Source organism: Sorex araneus, chromosome 9 (assembly GCF_027595985.1).
Source record: "Sorex araneus isolate mSorAra2 chromosome 9, mSorAra2.pri, whole genome shotgun sequence".
NCBI lineage: Eukaryota > Metazoa > Chordata > Mammalia > Eulipotyphla > Soricidae > Sorex > Sorex araneus.
In genome coordinates, this window is record NC_073310.1 from 47,551,130 (window position 1) to 47,576,503 (window position 25,374).

At 41.5% G+C, this 25,374-nt stretch overlaps 1 protein-coding gene across 6 annotated transcripts in view; it reads left to right on the forward strand.

Annotated features, from left to right (window-relative positions):
- The window catches only part of CUL2 (cullin 2), an 89,579-nt gene that overhangs the window by 36,094 nt on the left and 28,111 nt on the right, over positions 1 to 25,374 (forward strand). For all 6 annotated transcript variants that reach the window (XM_055147133.1, XM_055147134.1, XM_055147135.1 and 3 more), the window contains 4 exons: positions 35 to 137; positions 3,787 to 3,881; positions 8,980 to 9,085; positions 12,996 to 13,078. In XM_055147133.1, the coding sequence (XP_055003108.1) occupies positions 35 to 137; positions 3,787 to 3,881; positions 8,980 to 9,085; positions 12,996 to 13,078 (387 nt within the window). The remainder of the gene's footprint in view (positions 1 to 34; positions 138 to 3,786; positions 3,882 to 8,979; positions 9,086 to 12,995; positions 13,079 to 25,374) is intronic.

Here is a 25,374-nt window from a genome sequence, read left to right on the forward strand (position 1 = left end):
CCAGTGACTATGGAAACCTTAACAATTTAACTAGAGATATCTATGCTTTATGTGTGGCCTATCCTGAACCCCTGGGAGAAAGACTTTATGCAGAAACAAAGATTTTTTTGGAAAATCACGTACGGCATTTGCACAAGGTAAGGATTGATGGGTACATGATAAAGTAATGCTTATAGCTGCATAATTATTTGACTAGGTCACTTTTTCAGTATATTTCAGTCATTAAGATCTTCTTTCCTAAATAACACTTTAATATATATTTCAGATCTGTAAGTCAAGTGTTGTGTTTTTGGGTTCCCCAATGTAAATCTATTTACATTGTTCAGATCATGTATCTAGTAAGTGAAAGATAGGATTTTTAATTAGTTTGTCTTAGTTTAAAATAATGCTGTATTGGGGCTGGAGCGTATGGCGTTTGCCTTGCATGAGACCGGCCCAGGTTCTACTCTCAGGGATCCCCCGAACACTGCTAAGAATAATTTCTGAGTGCAAAGCTAGGAGTAACCCCTGTGCATTGCTGCGTGTGACCCAAAAAGCAAAATAAATAAATAAAAAGTAAATAACATAATAAAATTAAAAAATAATGCTATGTCTTTGGGTAATGTTTATAGAACTCAATTTTCTCTTAATATTGTGCTCACATTTTGGCAAATTTTTATCACTACATATTATAATTTTTTAAGCCACCCTTTCAGAGATACGCTGTATATATGCTACATAAAAACTTTAAAAAAACTACAAAAAGAAACTTAAATCATCATGCAGCATATATTAATAAATATATAAGTTAAAGAAAATATTAAACATTTATGATGTATAGGTGTGACAGAATTGTTAATCTTAACCTATAAAGGAAAATGGTAAGCTAAAAAACATGGTCAGTTATTTTGGTTAATATGCCATTTATTTTATCTATCAATTTTTTTTGGACGGGGGGCATGTTTTGGGCCCTCTCAGTGGTGCTCGGGCTGGCCCTGTGCTCAGGATTCACTCCTTGTGGACCCCGGGGGGACCATATGGGGTGATGGGGATCAATACCCTTAGCTACTGTACGCTCACTCTGTCCCCTAGTATGCCATTTATAGGATCAGTAGCTTGATCTTTGTATATGTGAGAGTCAATACTGCAGTAATTTGCTCTAAAAAGTAAAGTAATTTGCTATACGCTTATTTTGGGTCCAATCAGAGACTGATTGAAATTACTTACTGTTTGGACTAAAAGAATCCATCCTCCTTTTATATCTGTGTGACTTTGGGCAGCTCACTTAACTTACCTGCCTCATGCATTTGTGCTTTTGGCTTCTTCATAAAATTCATAAAAAACAAGTCTTTATATTTATGTAAGCTGCATATGGCAAGGAGCAAGTACTTTTTAAATGGTCCTAACTTGTAAGTAGAGCAGTTGATCACGTGCCGTTTCTCTTACAGCACTTGAAGGCATTGCTCTGCTTACATATAGTGCACACATTTGGTATTTTATTGTGTTTTTGTTGTCTTTCGACCACACTCTGCAGCCCAACAGAGGCTATGCCCAGCTCTCCCTCTGGGGGGCTCCTCTGGATCTGTGGGAAGCCATGAAGTCTGGGAATCAGACCAGAGCCTCCTGCGTGCAAAGCTGATGCTCCGCTCAGCCCATTGGTCTAGCTTTTTGGCTTCTTTTTAATAACATTGTTAGTATTATTGTTATTATTATGTCTGTCTTGTAGTGGTGCTTAAGGAATACTCCTGGCTCCATTGTTCACAGGTCACTCCAGTGGTTCTTCGAGGACCAGGGGCTACCGGATCGCACATTTTTATCTAACTTCTTCTCCACCTCCCCCATTTTTATTGAGGCACCGGGATTTACAGTACTATGAATGATAGTTCATGCAGATGTCCCAACACAGCACCCACCACCAGGGTGCCCGCTTCCCTCCAGTAATGTCCCAAGGATCCCTCCCATCCATCCCTGTCCCCAGTTCTGTAGACGAGTTCTCAGGTTCTGTTGCCTGTGGCCATCTGTAGTCTCTTGCTATGTTTCTTTATACCCTGCATGTGAGTGAGGTCGCTCTGTATCTGTGCCTCTCCTGACTGACTGCATGCGTCCCGGTACCCTTTAGTCCCTTCACCTAATGCCAGATCGCGTGAGGCTCTGTTTTCTTGTAGCCGATTAGTATTCCATTGTGGATCTATGCCACAGTTTCTTTATCCAGTCATCTATTACTGGGCATTTGTTATCCAGTTTATCAATATTAACCTCTTGCATATCAGTAAGTGATGCAACAATTAAGTCTCGGAAATTAACATTGGTATAATTCTGTGATTTAAAATGATACTATGTTTTGGGATCCAGAGCACTACTACAGCGGGTAGGGTGTTTGCCTTGCATGTGACCGACCCGGGTTTGATCCCCAGCATCCCCTATGGTCCACCGAGCAGCACCAGGAGTAATTCCTGAGTGCAGAGCTAGGAGTAACCCCTGAGCATCACTGGTGTGACCAAAAAAGAAAAAAGAAAAAAAACAGATTGTGAAGTCATCTTATGAATCTTTGAACTCTTAGATTATTATATATGTTCTCTACCTACAAGTCAAAAATATAAGTTGGCTAATATGTAGATTAAAAAATTGTTAGCATTGCAAACAGATTTGAAGCAGGTTCACCTGTGGGAAGAAAATCTGTGAGAGGAAAGTTACTAAATTACTGAAATAAATAAAATTATTACCATTAAATAAATCAGGACATATAGGATAAGTAAAAAGAAGAAAATAATTATCACTCATAAAATAACTCTGGAGTTGAGGACTTGATATTTAAATATATCTATACTTTACTATCAGTTTTTGTTTATATAGTTAAGGAATTTGATGTTTATCTTCTGCATATTTTTTATGCACACTTTGAATTTTTATTAGGATTAGAAATGGTTAATGAAATTTATTTTGCAATCTGGGTTTTTAAAATTTTTCATTATATTAAAATACAGTGATGTGTGTAAGTATTCTTATTGCTGGGCATATATGATTATTAATTCATATAATTTGTTTCTATAAATACCACTCTTATGAACAGCCTTGCAGCTAAATTATTTCTGTGTTGCCAAGTGTTTGTTTCCTGGATCCAACCTGGCTGTATTCAAGGCTTACGTCTAGCTCTGCGCTCAGGGATCACGCATGGCTGGGCTCAGGGGACCTTACTGGATGCAGGGGATTGAGCTGCATGCAAGGCAAATCCCCTCCCTGCTCTGCTGTTGCTCCAGCCTTGAGTATTACCAAGTTTTCTATAGACTAAATTTCCTAGGCGTGGAATTATTCGATCATAGGTCACATATTTATTTAATTGTTTTATGGCATATTTTATTGTTCTATATTTATATTGTATCCAACCAACTATTGGATTTAGCTCTCAGTTTCTAAGGGTGTCCTGTTCTCCACATTAGTTTTAGTGAGAATCACTGTTTTTAATTTGCTTGTCAGTGACATGAAGAAACATGGGCATACAGCAATAGAATTAAGTTCTCTTTTAACCGGATCCTAATACTCTGACCAAAAGGTGACATCAAACCATTCTATTTTGTTTGTTAATTCTAGATTTACTTGCCGGCATAGCTACTTCACTTTCATATCTAAAAATCACATTTCCAGCACATTTTCATCATTGAAACTAGTTAAATTAGAAAATAACTTGAAAATTTGTGAATTGTGTGAACTATTTTAGAGTATAACATTGTAAATAAATTTTATAGTTATAGTTTACAATTGAAAATGACAAGTACTATCTAAGTAAAAGTATTTTTCTTTTTTGCGTAGAGAGTTCTGGAGTCTGAAGAGCAAGTACTTGTCATGTATCACAGGTATTGGGAGGAATACAGCAAGGGCGCAGACTACATGGACTGCTTGTATCGGTAAGCATGGCTTTAAGCTCTTGAGACTCTTAAAACGGAATTGCTCGTATTCGGTACTGACATTTAAAAGAAATGATCTGTTACCCATTTGAATGCTCAGAACTAAAGCACACCCAGCAATATGGATCTCTGTGGGCATAGTGGGCACTTGGCAACGGACAGTTACGTGGGAAATTGTTCAAAGTGTATGGGACTCTAGGACCTGTGTTAATTCTGCAGTGACCCAGCAGAGTAAATCTAAATCCATGTCTCTCTCTCTCTCTAGTAGGCTGTTGCTGGAGCCTCGGTGTTGTATTTTACGTTTTATGAAAACACCAAACACCGTTCTTCAAACTACTTCAGCCTCTAGGCCTCATGTTTTCCTGCCTGTCTTCCTGCTATACTCTCCAGATTGTTTTTCTTTCTCCAAATGACTGATGTGTTCTCTACTTCCATATCACCCTCTCTCTCTCATCAGTCTCCCACATTCCCTTCCCACCCCCGTTTTCCAGGCTTTTTCTTAGGTCTCTTAGCTCCTGGCATTAGCACGGGGTCTTTTGTCCTTGGCTGGAACATGTTTTATTTTGTGAGGGTGGTGAGGGAGGCCTGTGAGGGACACAGTGATAATTTTGTTTGTTGTTAGTTTGTTGTGAGCTGGGCCACAGGATGACCCAAGCTACGTTTCTCATTGGGAAGACATTGAGAAGTGGATGTGTGTCATGTTAAGTGTCACCAGAGGACCACGTTTAGGACCAGGCCCTGGTTCTGTTGGTGTATTTGTCCTTTCTTGCTTTCCTGGTTCTGATTCACTTAATGGTTTTATAGCAATCCTAGAGATTTTTCACTCTAACTTGCATATGTTAGAAACTGGAGCTCCACACATCTTTTGAGAAGCATAAAGTACAATAAAACCAGGAAATTATAGTTGTTGGCAAGCACAAGGTTGACTCTTGCTTTGATTCATATAAAACACTGTTTGTTGTAGATTAACAGTTGTCTGACATGGTTAATTTGGAAAACTGACTCTGAGAGGTTAAAGGACACTGCTGAAGGGTACTCAGCAAAAAATTCCAAGGGCAGAATTTAAACCCAGATCAATCTTCATTAAGCCTGTATAACTTCATCACTTAGATGGATTTGTATGCCCATCCCCCCCTTTTTTCTTTTTTTTGGTGGGTCACACCCAGTGATGCACAGGGGTTACCCCTGGCTCTGCACTCAGGAGTTACTCCTGGCGGTGTTCAGGGGACCATATGGGATGCTGGGAATCGAACTCAGGTCAACCACATGCAAGGCAAACGCCCTACCCGCTATGCTATCGCTCCAGCCCCCCATTCCCTTTCTTACACTGAATTTTCTTTCTGGGTTATCTTAGTTCCAGCCACCAAAGTATGTGGCTTTTCTATATTGTTTAAATTTAATAGTATTGTTATGTAGGTGCCTGTACCTTCAGGATGTTCCATCAGTTCATTGTGTGATTGTAGATATTCTGAACTTGCTTTTTATATTCATATTTGTCCTCAGTATTTTGATGATACAGTGCTGCACAGCCAGATAAATAGATGCTTCAGTTATCCTTCTAGGATTGTCTTCTTTATCTAACCCTCTTTAAGTACCTCTTAAATTCATTATTGCTCACTATTATAGTTGAAGCTTATTTTCTCTCTCTCTCTCTCTCTCTCTCTCTCTCTCTCTCTCTCTCTCTCTCTCTCTCTCTGGTTTTAGGCCACACCCAGCGATGTTCAGGGTTTATTCCTGGCTCTGCACTCAGGAATTACTCCTGGTGGTGCTTGGGCATCATATGAGATGCCAGGAATGGAACCTGGATTGACCACGTGCAAAGCGGGCACCCTACCTGCTTCATTATCCAGGTTCTAGGATTCTGATTTTAAAGAAAAATAATACCACTCCTGCCTCATTTCACCTGTACTCTTACCTGTTCAGACCCCTCTGGTCCTTGAAGTGGAGTACTTAGAGTTTTAACATGTGAACAAACAACTCTTGAAATCCAGTACATATTAAGCATGATAACCATCCTTGTAATTTTGGAAGAGTGCAGTGTCTGATTTCTTCAGCTTCAGAATCAACTTAAGCTGTTTCTTATATACTCTTCTTTACTAATATGTGTAGAAATCCAGATAAAAAGAGGATACTTACACTAAGTATTTTTTAAACAGAATGAATGATAAGAAGAGACAGTACTGCACTATACTTGAGCAGGACAATCAAGTATTGCCTGTGTGGCAGAGTATAACGTTTTGTTTATTTTGGAGAAGGAATGTTTGGGGCACCCCTGGCAAGTATGTGAGGGCTATTCCTGACTCTGTGCCTGGGAGTGACCCTTGAAGGTGCTTGTGAACCAGGCTCCTCCTATGTTCTCTCCCGTCCAGGAGTGTGAAGTATTTAAAGGCATTACTGCTTTTGCTGGCTGGAGAGCTAGCACACCTGTTCAGGCTCTTGCTCGAATGCCGCTGACCCTACTGTGATCCCCAGCACTGTGAATGGCCCGAGAGCACCACCAGGGAGTAACGCCTGAGCCCTGAGCCAGAAAGAGCACCTGTGCACTGCTGGGTGTGGCCCAACCATGACCTCCTGCACCCCAGGAAAGAAATTATTGGAAGCTATTCTTTTTCTTTTCTTTTTTTTATGATTTCCTTGGAGATCCTTATTACTTAAAAACCCATGTGTGGTTCCACTTTGACTGCACAGCACTTTGGTGACTTAGAAACTAAGAATGATGTCCATCAAAACTTAATAAATAAATTTATTTATTAATTTATTTTGCTTTTTGGGTCACACCCGGCAATGCTCAGGGGTTACTCCTGGTGGTGCTTATAGGACCATATGGAATGCCAGGAATCTAATCTGGGTTGGCCACATGCAAGGCAAATGCCCTACCCTCTGAACTATCGCTCTGGCCCCATCGAAACTTAATTTTCAAATGATATCTTTCAATCTTTTAAAAAATTGTGTACTGAGTAAAATCTAAAATCAGATGCAGTTGGTGAAGAAGAGTGTGCAATAAACTTTATGAGACAGAGTATCATATTCTATCAGATATAAATCACATAAACATCAGCAGTTCATTGAACAAGTATTTTCGAAGATTTTGTGTTAGACTGCTATTGGTTTTGGATGCTGGCTAGGTCTTAACTTTTAAGTAAGCCTTAAAGAGAGAAAAGAGAAGAGAGTTGTCTAAAAGAAGCAAATAGAAATATATCCCATAGTAGCAAGTACTATGAAAAAGGCACAGATCACAGAATAGTTTCTGCACTGCAAGTGGGAAGTTAACGTTAAGTGAGGCCTTAAGAGGTACATGTTTGAGCTGACATCTGAATGATATGTTTCTGACTCTTGCTCAGGTAGTCTGTCTTGAGTGAAGAAGCCACTCTGTCTAGTTTGCCCTTTTTCCTCAGCTGGACGTCAGTGGTTGAAAACTCAGTATGAAATTGTGAGGGGTAGAGTGAGCATGGAGAGTAAGGTTAAAGGCATTTTATAGGGATTTCATAACCAAGGGCATAGAAGACTGAAAATGTCTGTAAACCTTGGGAGTCTTGAAGTTCGTGAAGCTGGGAGTGGAATTTGTATGATAAATGGTTATGGACATACTGCCACCTTGAGTTAATTTTGGGAATTACATCTTTCATTGTTTGCTGAGAATGTCCGTAGTTGCACAGTTTAATTTGTAATTGGCTTTGCTTTCAGTTTTGATACATATTGTGAAAAACATTCTGAAAGTATGTGTTTTAATATAGAAATTTTGTGGATGTTTCCCGAATGCTTGAATATCAGTAATGGTACTGTACCACTGTATCACTGTCATCCTGTTGCTCATTTATTTGCTCTAGCGGGCACCAGTAATATCTCCATTGTGAGACTTGTTGTTACTGTTTTTGACATATCGAATACGCCATGGGTAGCTTGCCAGACTTTTCCGTGCGGGCGGCATACTCTCAGTAGCTTGCAGGGCTCTCCAAGGGGGATGGAGGAATCGAACCCGGGTCAGCCACATGCAAGTCAAATGCCCTACCCGCTGTGCTATCGCTCCAGTTCAATAACATGCTAATTATCTCTTATACAGGGCCTTAATGGCTGCAAGACGAGATACAATAATGGTACAACTGGCAGAAACTTTCAGATTGTTTTAGTTGGTGAATATTAAAGGCATTAATAGTGAAATCTGGGATGGTGAAAATGGGTATTTGAACATCAGAAATTCCCTGTGTGTATCAGTTTCACACTGTGTTTCTCACAATTATTGGAATATGTGGAAACATTTTTTATTCTTTCATTTTTGGAGGGGTTCCCTTGCTGATGGTGTTGGGGTCAGGCTATTGGGGCTTGAACGCAGGACCTCGTGAGTCCCAGACACGTACTCCGACCCTTTGAGCCGTCTCCCCTGCCTCTGGCTCTTTTGTAGAACTCTTTCCTTGGTGTACGAAGTACACACGTTTTACTGTCTTCATAGTCTACTCTTGTCTCCACCTCTAATTATGATCTTTGTTGTTTAAAAATAGTTAAAATAGAGGCTTGATTTGCTATAACGTCTTCATCATTTTCTGTTTACTTCATTACAGTGTGAATGTGTGGTGCTCAGTTCAACAGTGTGGTTCTTAGGCTTGAGATTTTCTTTTCGGTGGGGGTGGTGTCAGAGGTTTAGCCACTGCTGCCTGTGTAGGGCTCTTCTCGCTCTGTGCTCAGGGGATTATGTGGGTGCTGGGATTGAACGAAGGTGGCCCATGCAGAAGGCCATCACCTTACTTGCTGTGCTGGCTCTTCAGTTCAAGCTTGAGGGTTTGATTTTATTTTGTTTTTTAGCACACTGGCCTGTTTTCAGCTGGATCTGGGCTCAGGGAACTTTATAAGGGTTGCTGGGGATTGAACTGAGGCCGGCTGCGTGCAGGCAAGCACCTTACCACTGTACTGGCTCTCCAGCCCAAATTTGAGCTTTTTAAAGTGAAACTAGAGTAGTAGGGGTGAGTTGTGCCATTCTAGAGGTTGTATCTCAGCCTTGAAGAGAGAATTGAGCTGGTAATTAACTTAAATTGTATCTCTAATTTCTATATCATTTTTTCATATTTATTTTGACATACTGCCAGATAATGCATTTGTTTTTCAGATATCTCAATACCCAGTTTATTAAGAAGAATAAGTTGACGGAAGCTGACCTTCAGTATGGCTATGGTGGTGTAGACATGAATGAACCACTCATGGAAATAGGAGAGGTAGGAACATCTGCAAACAACTGGTAAACCTGACACTGGATGCTGAGATTATGGGATTCATTTTTTTTTTAATTGTTAAGATTTAAAATATCCCAAATGTGGGGTCAGATTGATAATACAGTGGGCAGGGTACTTCCCTTGCATATGACCAACCTGGGTTCTGTGCCGGCACCCATCTGGACCCCTGAATACAGAGCCAGGAGTATGCCTGAACACCACAAATGTGCAATACAAAACCAAAAATATCCCAAATGTAAAATAAATAGAATACTTTATTTCTCAAGACTCTTTAGGTTGATGAGAACAGAAAAGGTGTGGTGCGTATCATTTGAATAGATAATGACAGATGAATGAGTAGTAGAAGTTCTGCCATGTGAAGAAGCTCATAGGAAATGTTGCTTGTACTTAGTACGTAGGGTGCTGAGGAGTAGTATAGGAGATTGCACAGGGAAGCAAGGGGCATCCCCAGCATCCTGGTGTGGTCCCAGATGCCACACGGCTTCTGGAGCATCACTGGGTGTGACCCTTGATTTATTTGGCTGGCCCTGGATGTCACGGGACCTGATCAACCTGGGTATAAAAAGAAAAAGAACATAAAAATCAAATATTTAGGGGCCAGAGAGATAGTACAGTGGATAGGGCACTTGCTTGCAGGTGCCCAACCCAGACTCAATCCCAAGCACCCCGTATGGTCCCCTAAGCCAAGAATGATCCCTGAGCTCAGAGCCAGGAGAGATCACTGAGCACTGCTGGGTGTGGCCCAGGCCTCCCATCACCCCCTCCCCCACAAAGAAAATAAATCAGACATTTACTGATAATGAATCAAAGACTTTTCCAGATTCCTCCATTCAGCTGCATCGAAGTTGCAGCTCACAGTTTGAGAAGCCAGGCTTAGGGTATGGCGGTGTTCACAGGGAAGTAGTGCCAAACGCTGAAAGAACTGCCTAATGTCAGTTCTAAAGGGTGTTAATGAAGGAAACAAACAGCAAAGACACAACTTTAGTAGAAATGTAAAGGAAAATCCTTTTGGAAAGAAACTTACAGGGGCTGGAGCTATAATACAGTGGGTAGGGCATTTGCCTTGCAAGTGACTGACCTGGATTCTATCACGGCATCCCATGTGGTTCCCTGAGCGCTACCAGGAGTAATTCCTGAGTGCAGAGCCAGAAGTAACTCCTGTGCATTGCCAGGTGTGACCCAAGAAAGCATAATGAGACTTAGACTTTAAATACTAATTTCTGTTGACCAATTTACTGTGCAAATGATAGAATCAAATATGATATAAAACATTAAATAACTAAATATTAATAGTGAAATCAATGAATAATCAAATAATTAAGATAGGAATAAAATGTATATGTTTAAAAATTTTGAAATCAGTGCTAAGTAAGGGTGACAAAATAAAGGTTTTTACTGGCATAGGAGAATATGATTTTAAAAATAAATGTAGGTAAATAAAATAATTGTAGCAAATGGTACATGAAAACTTTAATAAAGGTGACAATAGTTTGTAAAAATATCTTTTTTATAGGAGGTTCTTTGGGGGGTCAAGGGAAGGTTCAGTTACTTTTAGCTAGACACTATGGGTTACTCCCAGAGGTGTCAGCAACCAAACTCAGATCTCCAGCAAGCAAGGCATGCACCCACTATGAAACTCTTTGGGCACATGTGTTTTAAGAGGAATGAAATAGTAGGGAAAGCATCTACAATTTCTCTCGCACAAGGAGGTCTTTTCACTTAAGGGTTATCTTTTGGCAGCACTTAAAAATTCTGTACTAAGGATTTTTGTTCATTATGTATGGAATTATTTTTCTTAGTTTTCAATTTTTCTGTTACACACTGCAATAAATACATAGAGTGTTTTTCACTTTTCTGCCAGGCACTGTTCTGTATTCTGGGAATACAATACTAAAAGTAGACAAAAACTTTATACCTTTGAATTTACTTTTGTGTGTACACCTCTCTACCTGAACAGAAAGTTTTATAGACATGGATAACTGAAAGTGGGTTTTTATGGCTCTTGGTATAAACTGAATTTTGATGACCGTATATTTCTCTTTCAAAAGGCTTGATTATTTTGCCCTCATAGGTATAAGATCCTATTCTTTTACACACTACTCTCTCACAAGCTCCCCATCTGTGCTATTCTGAAGGGAAAGAAAAGAAGGTAAAACCGGAAGGATGTTCCCTGTGGGGCGATAGATGCTTTTATTCGAAATGGAGCTGCCAGTGTGTCAGATAAAGTTGCCCCAGAGAAATGGCATAGAGTAGAGGCTCTTTTCATTTGGAGAGACTTAGACCTGTGTAAATGTTTTATTGTAAACAGAGGAACAATCAGTTTTGGTACTAGAATAATTTTTAGGGAAAATGTATTCGAGTTTAAGCCTAAACGTAAAAGACAGAACATTGAAAACTTTGGGGAAGCATTATAAAAATATACATCTCTAGTGTTAGGTTAGGAAGAAAGTTCTTAAAAGACAGGGGCTGGAGGAAAAGCTGCAGAGAAACCCAGCCCTTATGAGCTGGGTTTATGAGCACCAAGCCAGGCATGTTCCCTGAGCGCTGCTGGGTTTGGCTCAAAAGCAAAACAAAAAAGACAAAAGAAAGGATTGGTAAATTTTAGTACAAAATTTAATTTTTAATAAACACCAGAGAAACTCATCACAAGTCACAAATGGCAACAAACCTCAATATGTTTGGATGTCAAGGTATGTATAGAGCCATAGATATAGCTTACATTATCAACAAGGCAAATGGACATTAACTAGAGTAAAACATGAGATACAAAACAAGCATAAAAAGGATCCGTATTTCATCTGTCTGAAATGCAATTACCAGTGCACCAAATGAAAAATCTCATCAGGGTTTTCACCAAAGCCAGTATATCACGGTTTTATGAAAATGCTGGTTAAGACTCCTAGGAGATCCTGTTCTGCACTTGAATGATGACCCAATTGTGAGGGCTGGTTGTCTCCAAGCATGTTAACGGTAACTCACACATTGATGAGGCATTACTTTGTGAGCATTGCTTAGTAAAGCTGCATTGTAGGCCTAGCCCCATAGAGCATCTTGACTTGTAGCTGTGTGTATTTCGGGGAACCGTTTGTTTTGTGCCCTGGAAGGCATATGCAAGAAAAACATTTTTTCTCAGTTCCAAAAACACTATCATCACAAACACTTTATCATTAATAGAATAGAAAATAAACCAAGAAGGTTAATTTATATGTTCAGATGAGGGAGGATACAGTATAGCAATGTCAGTGCTTTGTTGTTGTTGAATTTGGATGTTAGTAACATGTAAAAGTTAAAACATGTGAGTGTACAATGTGATTTTGTCAACTTCAAAAATACTTACACGGGAACACTTACATAGCTGGTAGGAAATAAGCCATAGAATTCAGTATAGTAATGATATCTAGGGTAAAAATACTGATCATTTGGGGTACTGTGATGGTGAAGTTATTTCTTGAGCTGGCTGATGAATGTGGAGATGTTGTTACTCTTAAAATTGGCTTAGCTTTTATGTTGATAGATTTCTAATTTAAGAAAAGCCAGTTTTTTTCTTTCTTTTTTTGGGTCACACCCGGCGTTGCGCAGGGGTTACGCCTGGCTCATGCACTCAGGAATTACTTCTGATTCCATGTGTATCTTCAGATTTTATTTGAAGTGTTTGTTTTGTACCACTCTTTTTTGGTTTTGTGCTGGGGCCATACCCAGCTGTGCACAGGGATCACACCTGGTGCTGTTGAGAGGGCCCTCTGGGGCGGTGGTGACTGAAGCAGCTGCGCTTGACAAGTGCCTTGCCCGCCCTGCTCTGTGGCGCCATTGAATCACCGAGGATAGGTGCTTCCACTTGAAGTCTTAAACGTTCTAATTCAGTCTTGATGTGTGTTTCTTTTTTTCCTGGCAGCTAGCATTGGATATGTGGAGGAAGTTGATGGTTGAGCCACTTCAGAACATTCTTATCCGAATGCTGCTTCGGGAAATAAAAAAGTGAGTACAGACTTCTCTCTCAATTCCGGTTTGCTGTCTGAAATGGCTTAAAATCGCGTACAGTTTTATAATTGGTAACTGGACCAGGCCTCATTTCATCTCAATGGAGCTGCTTATTTCTTGTTGTTAGTTTCGTGCCTCCTCAGCGGTGCAGGGGACTGCCAGGGTCATACCAGGCAGAGCTCAGGAGACCAGGAGGTGCTGGGCTCAGGCCCCCTGCAAGCCCTCACAGCTAGCTCCCGGGGCCCGAGACAGCTATATTCACTTGCATTTTACAGCTTAATGTCAATATTTTGTTTATTTTTTGATTTTGTATCTTTTTATTTATTTCATATTTTTAAAATCGAATCACCGTGAATTAACAGTTATGATATTCATGATTGAGTTACAGGCATGCAGTGCTCCAACACGCATCCCTTCACCAGTGTCCACTTCCCTCCCCCAGTGTCTCCAGTTTCCCTCCTGCTCTCCAGCCTGATTCTGTGGCAGGCACTTTTTTTTTCTTTTTTTTTTTTGCTTTTTGGGTCACACCGGCAATGCTCAGGGTTTACTCCTGGCTCTGCACTCAGGAATTACTCCTGGCGGTGCTCAGGGGACCATATGGGATGCTGGGAATCAAACCCAGGTTGGCTGAGTGCTAAGCAAATGCCCTACCCACTTGTGCTATCGCTCTTGCTCCCTGTGGCAGGCACTTTTTATATTTTTCTTTTATCCTTTTTACTTTCTTTTCTTTTCTTTTCTTTTCTTTTCTTTTCTTTTCTTTTCTTTTCTTTTCTTTTCATTTCTTTTCTTTTCTTTTCTCTCTCCTTTTCTTTTCTTTTCTCTTCTTTTCTTTTTTTTTTATTAAAAAAATACCGTGAGAAATACAGTTGTAAAGTTGTTCCCGATTGGGTTTCAGTCATACAGTGTTCCATCACCCATCCCTGCACCAGTGTACATTTCCCACCACCAGTACTCCCAGTTTCCCTCCTGCCACCCCTTTTCCTCTCCCACCTGCCTCTACTACAGGCACTTTCCTCTTCTTTCCTCTGACTCTTTCTTGCTCTCTTTCCTCTGATTTACCCTCCTCCCCGGCAGCGTGGTTCGCAGTAATGTTACTGATAGGGTATTATGCATATCACTTTCCCTCCTTTTAGCACCCTGTGTCCATCCACACTGACCACTTCCTTCTATCATTGTCACAGTGGTCCCTTCTCTGACATTCCTCTGCCTCCCCCCATCCCATGACACGCTTCGTGTTCCTACTAAGGACCAATTCTCTTGCTCTTTGTTTCTCTGTTTGCCTTTTAATAACAATATTTAGACTTTAAAATTTTTATTTTATTTTATTTTTTTGTTTTTAATTAGTGAATCACCGTGAGGGTACAGTTACAGATTTATACAGTTTTGTGCTCGTGTTTCCCTCATACAAGGTTCGAGAACCCATCCCTTCACCAGTGCTCACTCTCCACCACCAGTAAACCTAGCATCCCTCCTATCCTCCCTAATCCCATCTCCCCACACCCCACCCTGCCACTGAGGCAGGGCATTCCCTTCTGTTCTCTCTCTCTAATTAGCTGTTGTGGTTTGCAATAAAGGTGTTGAGTGGCCACTGTGCTCAGTCTCTAGCCCTCATTCAGCCCGCAAATCCCTTCCCCCGCATGGCCTTCGACTACATTATAGTTGGTGATCCCTTCTCTGAGTTGCCCTTTCCCCAGAATGTGAGGCCAGCCTCCAAACCATGGAGTCAACCTCCTGGTACTTATTTCTACAATTCTTGGGTGTTAAGACTTAAAAAAAATTTTTTTAATTGTTTCATAATCTTGATTTTTCTAAAGCATCTTTTTTTTTTTTTTTGCTTTTTGGGTCACACCCGGCAATGCACAGGGGTTACTCCTGGCTCACTCAGGAATTACTCCCTGGCGGTGCTCAGGAGACCATATGGGATGCTGGAAATCGAACCCGGGTTGGCCGCGTGCAAGGCAAACACCCTACCCGCTGTGCTATCACTCCAGCCCCCTAAAGCATCTGTTTGATTTCTATAACCTAATGTGTTTAGTGAGTAGAGTCCCTGAAGGAAGTAACTTGATCTTCAGTCCACAGACCCCTTGAACCATCAAGGCAGTGCGGAGTTGTTGAGTTGTTGGAGTCGGTTCTCTCAGCTTCCTGCTGGAGAGGACCTGTTTAAGAAAATGGATTCTTCTAGTTAGCTGGTTACCTCTTAGCCCTAGTGTTAAATCAATACTTGCCTATTATGTGAAGTGACTCCTGCTAATAGTCTGGAGTGACTGACTCTTTAACTGATGTGTGAATTGAATCTGCGACAAAGCGATTTTCCCGTCAGTTCCTGAATACAGCTTTGGGTGAACTCTTATCTAAAAGATTTGTACTAGACATTTGCGCCAGAGAATGAAAATCACCAAAAGTCAGTTACACTAATGCAAGTAATTAACTTCAGGTTATTAGAGCTGATATAAACATTATCTAGAGCAGAGAATTGCAGTGTGATCATAGCTACTTCCCCTGAATCTGATTTTTTCTATTTTAAAGACCCAAATACAGTCTTTTAAAGGAGGGAAACAGCAAAACATTATACTGTGACTCCTTGTAGGAAGTAAGGGATTGAGAGGTGGGAGGAATTGCAAAAGAGAAGCTTTTGGTTTGGGGCCACACGTGGTGTTGCTCAGAGGTAATTCTTTGCTCTGTGCTTGGGGCCACATCTGGTTGTACCTAGGATCTTGTGCCAGGTCTGGAGCACCCCTTTGTACCCCACCCCACACCCCACTGCATGCCAAGCATGCGCTCTGCCCAAAGAGCTTTTTCTCGAGCTCCTTATTCATTCTGATATCAAATAAAAAGTAGGTGGTAGCAATGGATAATTTGGCTTTTAAAAAAAATTGGTTGTAAGGGGGAGGGAAATTACTGTACACTTTAAATTATTCATTTTAAAAGAACGTAATAGAAATAAAACCAAAAAGTATAATAGCATGAAACATTTTTCTTCCTTGTTTCTTTGTATGATTAAATGGAAGAGTACTTCTTGGGTCCAGGGAACATAGATTAGGGGGATCTAGGAAGTATTAACATTTTTTTGACTTGGATTAGTTATTTTCTCTTAGCTAAAAGTTTTACATAATTTTCTAATTCTGCTTTTATGAAATGTCTGTTAATGTGATTTGGTTTTTACCCAGTACATTTTTCTTCATGTGATTATTAGCTTGCCAAAAGTTAATTTGATGAGGAATCAAGATTGACTGTAAGGAAAATTATGTACTTACAGTCTCTCTCTCTATATATATATATATTTTTTTTTTCCTAGAAAGTATAGAGACTGATCAGAAATACTAGGTCAACATGTTTGAATTTTGTTGTTAGAATCCATTATAGTATTATTTGTTATGATTTACTGATAGTTAATTTTTATGTCTATTAGGCATTTTCCCACATTTTACAGTAAAGGAATGAAAATTTGATATAAACATTAAACATGAAAACTTTCTGCCATACATTATTTGGAAAAACTTTGTATATGTTGCTTTTTAATTCTTGTAACAAGAATTGGTACTATTTATTGTTTTTCACATGGAGATATCACTTTTTACTAAAGTGGTGCTTTAGTAAAAAATTTGACTTCATCATCATCATCCCGTTTATCGTCGAATTTCTCGAGCAGTCTCAGTAACATCTTCATTCGTCCAAGCCCTGAGATTTTAGAAGCTTCTCTCTACTCGTCCTTCCAATGATGCTGTACTAGAGGCTCTTTCAGGGTCAGAGGAATGAGACCCAGTTTATTACTGGTTTTGGCATATTAATACCCCATGGGGACCTTGCCAGGCTCTCCCATGTGGTCAGGAAACTCCCAGTAGTTTGCCAGATTCTCCCAGAGGGAGAAGTAGGCTATAAGATATCATGCTTCCAGGAGCTGGCTTTTAAGTCTCTGGATGCTGGCCATTGACAGGATTACACGGCGCCAGGGTCAGTCCCTGGGTGTGACCGCCTAGCTACTGGGAGATGGGAAATCTGGGCGGAGGAGGCCCAGTCGAGATCCAAGCAGCCTTGGAGGTCTCAGCCCCGGATCCCACACACCTGGATTCCTCTGCCGGTTCCTTCATGAGTGAGGCTTGTCTGAACGTGTGGAGATGGGCCTTGAGCATGGCTGTGGCTAGGCTCCGGAGGTCTTCGGCCGCCAGGAGCTCTGCTCTGGGTGGGGAGGGAAGCTGGAGCCCATCCCCTCCGAGGAGGCCCTGGGGAAGACAGCCAGGCGTGTGGGCAAGAGACTCTCTGCGTCGCTCTCTTCTGGGAGCTGACTTTTAAGTCTCTGGATGCTGGCCGTTGCCATACATTATTTGGAAAAACTTTGTATATGTTGCTTTTTAATTCTTAAAACACTTGTTACTATTTATTGTTTTTCAAATGGAGATATCAGTAGTGGTGCTTTAGTAAAAAATTTGACTTAATAACTATAATAATAGTAATAATCATGATAGTAGCACTGCACTATAGCACTGTCATCCCGTTGTTCATTGATTTGCTCGAGCGGGTACCAGTAATGTCTCCATTGTGAGACTTATTACTATTTTTTGGCATATCGAATACACCACAGGTGGCTTGCCAGGCTCTGTCATGCAGGCGTGATACTCTCAGTAGCTTGCTGGCTCTCTGAGAGGGACAGAGGAATTGAACCTGGGTCGGCCATGTGCAAGACAAATGCCCTACCTGCTGTGCTTTCACTCCAGTCCGCTTCATATAAAAATAAATCTCTACCTTCCTCATTTCATATCATTATGAAATTTAAATCTGGGATTTTCTAACTCTAATCCATATGTCATCATTTTAATCCACAGGATAATTTTTCTGCTCCTACCCCCAATACGTTTCATATATAATCAGTCTACTTTGTTTTACAGTGCTGGGGCTCACACCCAGGTCCTTTCACACTCACAGTACCAGCACATAAACTGATCAACAATATCCCAATGTCTGTGTCTTCTTCCAGTTGTTTTTTTTTTTTCCCTCTGCATTGCTTTAACATCTTTAATGTGACCAGATATTATAACTTGCATTACCTGGTTGAGTAACTGTGGTAGGTTCTTCCCATTTGTAATATTGTCTGATTCTTATAATGAAATAACAGTTGAATAAAAATGTAGGGATTATTTTACAAATGGGGAAAATGAGGCTTCAAGGGGTCTACTTACATCAGATGATTAGTATATGGTAGAGTAAGAATTAGCACTTAGAAGGTTTTTTTTTTTTTTTTTTTTTGCTTTTTGGGTCACACCTGGCAATGTTCAGGGGTTACTCCTGGCTCTGTACTCAGGAATTACTCCTGGCGGTGCTCAGGGGACCATATGGGATGCTGGGAATCGAACCCGGGTCGGTCGCGTGCAAGGCAAACCCCCTACCCGCTGTGCTATCTCTCCAGCCCCACTTAGAAATTTTTTTGATTATTAAGTCTGTGTTCATCTATACTATATAGTCTTAGAAATATTTTACTCAAGCCAGAGGTGGCTCAGCCATTGAATACTTGCCTTGCATGCATGAAGCTCTGAGTTAGATCCCAATCACTTCAAGAAAAAAAAATCCCTTTTTCCCCCTCAAGTTGAGGCACACCATGCTTGTACTGAAATAAATATTTTATTGTGTGAATATATATAGCATCTTTGTGAAATATCAGAATAGGGGCTGAAATGATAGTACAGCAGGTATAGCACTTGCCTTGCACACAGCTGACCCAGGTTTGATCCCCACCATCCTGGTCACCAGAGCCTTCTAGGTGTAATTCCCGAGTACAGAGCCAGGAGTTACCCCTGAGCACTGCTGGAGGTGGCCAACAAACAAACAAAAGTCCCAGCATGGGGGCTGGAGAGATAGCACAGCGGGTAGGGCGTTTGCCTTGCACGCAGCCGACCCGGGTTCAAATCCCAGCATCCCATATGGTCCCTTGAACACGGCCAGGGGTAATTCCTGAGTGCAGAGCCAGGAGTAACCCCTGTGCATCGCCAGGTGTGACCCAAAAAGAAAAAAAAAAAAGTCCCAGCATGTTGCAGATTTTACTTCCTGCCAGCTTACTTATAGTTCCCTTTCCCCATGGTCATCCCTGGGTTCCTAGCTATTCCCTGAAAGCTTCTAAAGAGCAGCACTAGCGGTTTCTCAATCTGGCTGTTCAGATCAGGCTTACACAACTAGTGTTTGGAAGCATTGCTCTTCAAATAAAAATTATAAAGGTAATTAATATGTGGCAGTTGGAGAAAAGTTTAAATGTACATAAAATATAAAAGAGATAAAAGGCCTTTTGTTATTTCTCTAATGCCTTTTACTTTGTTAGAGAAAGTTTCTGTGCATTTAAAATCATGTACACAAAAACATGCATAAATATACGTATGTTTATGTGGATCTATGTTATGCATGCTTACATTACATACAAATATTACATGTAAAATTATTACATGTGTGCGTATGTTTGCGGAGCTTTTTGAAGCCATAACTTGCTGAATTCCCATTTTTTATCCACTGAAGCATATTCAAGAGAAAATCGGAAATTTTTCTTTTTTTTTTTCTTTTTGAGTCACACCTGGAGATGCACAGGGGTTACTCCTGGCTCATGTACTCAGGAATTACTCCTGGTGTAATACATCCCGTATGTATTACTCCATATGGGATGCTGGGAATCAAACCCGGGTCGACGGTGTGCAAAGCAAATACCCTATCCTCTGTGCTATCAATCCAGCCCCAAATTCTGTTTTTATAAAGTTTTCTGGATGGCATTTATACTGCCAGTTCATGCTACCACTGTTAAAATACCATACCCGCTGTGCTATCGCTCCAGCCCCTAATCTTACATTTATTTGCAGAATTGACGTGTTTATATAGTGAAAAATTTGAGGCATTATTTCTCAGTGTGAGGCCATACCTTTTACAGTGGATAGAATTCCTGATGTTGAGAAATTGCTTTTTGTTTCATCCTTAAAATTCTTGGTCCTTTCAGTTGAAGGAAATACGTTAATAATTTGCCTGACTTCTTCTTGGGCTGTGTTAGAGCTCCAACAACAACAGAAAAATAAGAAAGCAATAGTTGAATAGTTCTGCCCATGTTTCCCACATTGTAAAGTTGATTGGATAATTTTGGAGGGTGTTTCCAGTTGAATAACTTCCAAATGCTGCTGGGGCCTGTTCCTGGCACTTCTTGGATGGCTGAATGTGAAGGCCTGAGACTTGGCACTGTGGAGCCCGTGACCCTCAGGGCCATACCCGGGGCTCTGCAGGGCTGGGGCTTGAACCAGGGCTGGCCACGGAAAGCATGTGCTCCACCCTGTGTAGTCTTCTGGCCATCGTGACTTTCTGGGAGTAGGGGCCTCCCCCAGCAAGGCTCCGCCAAGCCCTGTGGATGATAACGCCACAGAGCTAGACCTGATGGTGCTGGGGGTGTGGGGGCAGTTGGCTGGGGATCTAACTCAGAGTCTCCTGCATGCCAGACCTGGGATCCTTCACGCCGAGCTCTCTCCTCAGCCCTCGGAGTGGCATTTTTAATGAGCAACTTGGAGTAAGAAGTAAAATGAAGTTAGGATTGCTAGAAAAATTGCAAGTTTTTCAGATACGGTGTAATTTGTTTTTCTGAGATTGCCTACTTAAATCTCAGCTCACTTCTGCGATTTGGCTGTCAACTATTTTTTGATGCCAAAAGGCTTTGTCAAACAGATTTTGTTCTCATCACAAGTGAAAGTTGGTTACGAACAGTTAGCTACTTTACGTTATTCGTATGAAACGAACTGCTCTTACAAGGTTATTTGTGATAAATAATTGTCCCCAAATGAAATACAGTAAGTTAAAGTGCTCAAAGCATTTGGTGGAATTAGCTGTATCCAAGTGGAAAATTTCCACAACTTTGTACAGTAATTTGACTTGTGTGGGTATTATTTTGTAACAGATTCTAATATAAAACTTGCCATCCCAACCTAATACTTGCTAATGGTGAGGTTAACTCTTTTTAACCTTCAAATCTGCCATGTGTTGTTTAAGGTTGAAACTACTTTTCTGTGAGGTTGGTTTTTGTTTTGTTTGTTTTCTTTAACCCTTGAGACTGTGTTATTTGATTGGACCATTGACACAAACAGTGTTCAATTGATCTATTCAGAAAATTTCAGCTTGAGGCTTTCTTTACTCTTCCTGATTCCTGACTTCTGACTCTTTAAAAATTGCAAGCAATTTTTTCTAAATTATTTGTGTGAATGACAGAGTGGAAATTAGAGAATTCTAATCCTTTGACACATTTCATTTCCTGATCAAATTACTTCATTGGATTTTTAGCTGCAAACTAAGAAAAAGTTGTATTGTTGATCTCTGACTTTTTTTTTTTCTAGTGTATGATAGATGAGTGCTAAAGAAGTGTACATAAATGGAAAGATAAATGAGGCTGAAGACAAAAGCATAGTATTGTATATATGTAATATATGCACATATGTTTTGCTTTTTGGGTCACACCCGGTGATGCACAGGGGTTACTCCTGGCTCTGCACTCAGGAATTACTCCTGGCGGTGCTCAGGGGACCATATGGGATGCTGGGGATTGAGCCCGGGTCGGCCGAGTGCAAGGGAAACGCTCTGCCGCTGTGCTATCTATCGCTCTGGCCCAGAATAGTATTATATTCAGTAAATTATGTAAGGCACTCGGAAGAGTGGATGGAAAGAGGTGGGAGGAGGGAGACCGAGGCGGTGTTGGCATGCCTCCCCTTCCGCGCTTGCTCTCTGGCCCTCCAGTTCTTTACGGTTGGCCCTGGACTCCTCTCCCATAGCTTGGATTGTGTAGACCCCACTTGTAACCACATTGTTGTTGCTGTTGATTTGCCTGGCAAGATTCTGAGAGACCTGTGTTGTGTAGGGGATTGACCCCAGGCTGGCCTCCTGCAAGGCAAGTGTGCCCTGCCCACTGTGCGGTCTTTCTGGCCCAGGTACTGAGTTTATTTTCACACCTGTGGATCCCGTATTCATGGATTCCACCATCCATGGCTGTTGTCTGGCTGACTTCACCACAGATGTGCTCACACCAACTTAGTGGGCATTTCTAAATATAGGAAAAAATACAGACCCTTGTCTCCCACGTTGGGCAGTAGCACCACTGCTCCCTGAAGGGGGCACTCTGGAACAGTGGGGGTGGCGGTAGTAGCCTTGTGTGCAGTTTTGTTTTACTTAGATTTCCAGGGGTGCTGAGTATTTTCTGAAATGGGGGTGGTAGGTAAGTTTGGGAGCACAGGTACTTTGTGAATTGTTTTTTTTTTTCCCTTTACTTTTGGGATCACACCTGGTGCTGTCCTGACTTTACTCCTGGCTCTGAGCTCAGGGATCATTCCTGACAGGCTTAGGGGACCATATAGGTTCTGGGGATGGAACCCCGGTTTGCTATACGCAAGGCAAACGCCTATCCCTCTGGCCCACATTTTTTAACCTTCTTTGAAAATTCAGAAAATTGAGTGCCATCTTAATCTTTTTTTTTTTTCTCACTGATCTCCAAAGAAATGAAGTAGGGAGAGGCGGCAGGGGTGCACACTTATTTTTTTCAGGAGTTCTTGGGGATTTGAGGGGCAGAAATACTTTTTCTTCCGCCCATCATACTCGACATTGTCAGAAGTTTTATTAGTATGAGTTGAAAACATTTTCTTGCCTTTTGTCTACCTTTGGGGTTTTGTTTGTATTTTTGTTTTGCCATACCAGCTGTGCTCAGGGATCACTGCTGGTGGGCTCAGGGTGCTGGGGATTGAACTCGGATCCACTATGTGCACGGTTAGCACCCTTCCTGCTGCACCATCTCTCCGGGACTCCTTGTGCCTTTCTGAGATGGCCGTGGGTCACAGAGACAGCACCAGTTTTCTGAGTGTTTCCTTCTCACCCTCTCTGTACATGTTCTGTGCTTATTCTGCTATGCTTGAATTTTTCTGGGTTATCTGCCTTTCAGAATTTCTCTAGGTCTAGACTTACTATTAAAGCATTCCTCTGTTGCCCATAGGTGAGCGCCTGTGCAGAGGTCTGAGGAAGTTTGCCTGAACTTCCACCTGGTGTAGGTGCTGAGTCCTGTCAGCCACATGGAGCAGCTGCCAAGCTGCCCCTGAATTCCACTACATCTTCTGGAGAGCTAATCCCCGCCACCCGGATTGCAGAGATCTGTGGTCCTTAGGCTGGGGTGAGGTTATACTGTTTGCAGGAGTAAGGAAATAGCTTCAACCTCTTCTTTGAGTCCAGGTCTTTGCCTTCATCACAGAAAAGAATTTAGGGAGAAGACCTATTTAGAAAAGCAAGGCGAAGAGGTGTTGAAGATTTAGTACAGACAAGGGAGGTGTCAGGCGTTGGCAGAGAAGGGGATCCTGGAGGCAGTGGGGCCATTAAAGAGCTGCTCTCTGCAGGCTGGAGAGTCCCGAGGAAGAGGCTAGAGTTTTCCCAACCTTGGGACCACCCCTCCCCCAATTTGGTACTGTGTATGGTATTTTCAGAACCGGCATGGCGTTGAGTGCTCTAGGTAAGGGTCCAGGTCACTCCCGTGCCGTCGCAGTGCTATTACAGGGGAGCGGTGGGCAAGCTTTCCACCCCCCTGATTTTGTTCCAGATCCAGCCAGTATATCCGTGACTTTGCTGGTTCGTGGCTGGAGAGTTGTGTCCCTGGGATGGTTACTAGATGCAGGTGGACGTGTTCTAACCTGGAGAGGAGGCTGCATTTACTTTAGTGGACTGTACCCAGTTTTCATTTTAAACAAGGGGTAGCTGAGGGGTTCTCTAGGAGGATTTGCCCAATGTCACATAGCAGTATTAGGGTTTAAGAGTCCCAGCCTCACTCTTGTGATTTATTTTTTGGTTCGTGGGCCAACCCTAGTGATACTCAGGGGTTACATCTGGCTCTGTACTCAGGAATTATTTCTGGCAGTACCTCGGGGTTCATGTGGGATGCCGGGGATTGAACCTGGGTTGGTTGTGTGCAAGGTAAGTGCCTTACCTGCTGTACTAGCTCTGGCTTCACCCGGCCTCAGATATGACCGTGACAAACCTGGTTTGCTATCTGTGTTATATGCTTTGTTGCTTTGTTTTAAAATCCTTGCTTTGATAATCACAAATGAGAGTTTTTTTAGTCACCTATGAGTTTTATTTCCCCCTCCAAATTGATATACTGAATTGATTTCTTTTTTAACTTGGTCAGTACTGAGAATATTAGCTAATGCTTCTTGATGAACTCAAGAATCAGAATGCTATGCACTCCTGGATTATGCATAATATATAATTTTTTTCACTATTGCAAGGGCTGTGCCTTTGTTTTTGGGCCACGCCAAGTGATGCCTGGTGGTGCTCAGGCCTCACGGGGGCCACATCCAGCAGTGCTGTGCCGGCAGCATGCCACGTCAGGGAGCAAACCCAGGACTTTGTACTCTAATAACACCTGGGCCACACCCCCTCGTCATACTATCTTGATCATTAGTTTTATTATCCCCACTTTACAGAGAAAATGTGACTGTCTGGAGGATAAGCCTGACATGAAGCCCAGGCAGCCTAAGGCTGTGCCATGCTGGTCACATTAGTCCCCAGCGCCCCAGCTGAGTGGTCTTTGTAATTTCATTTTGATAATAGTCATTTTTCTTGCAGTCCTTTTATCAAATAATATGCTGTATTTCTAAAAAAAAAAAACAAAACAAAACTCATGTTCTAAGATTTATAAGACTTTTTTTTTGTAATCCCCACATTCAGTTATGTGGGATTGTGATCCACATTTTTAAAAAATGAAACTAGATCGTGATATCATCAGGTTTAATCTGAGCTAAGAAGGAAACCATGGAAGGTAAAGTGAGAAAGAAAGAGCTTCTTCAGAAGGTCCAGAGTGACAGTACAATGGGTAGGGGCTTGCCAGGCCTGCAGCTGACCCTGGTTCAATCCCTGGCACCCATGTTGTCCCTGGGCACCACCAGGGGTAAGCCCTATGCACTGCCAGTGTGACCCCAAACAACAACAAACCAAGCCCAAGAAATAGCTTTTTCCTGTCAAATCTTAGAGTCACTCACTATTCTTATTATTTATGTAAACTGTATCCAAGGTCCCAAAACTGGCAGAATTATTGCAGTCATATTAATTTACATATTTGAAAATGCCCAGAATATCCAGATCATTAAAAGAAGAATGAAAGCTGAATAGAAGTGCTGAGGTAGGGAGGGACAGTAATTTAGGCAGATAACTACTGCAATGCTTTTCTTAAATATTAGAGACTCTTTAGCCCAGATCAAGGAGCATAAAGGTTTTTTGTTGTTTGCTTGTTTTTTTGTTTTTGTTTTTGGGCCATCCCCACTGAT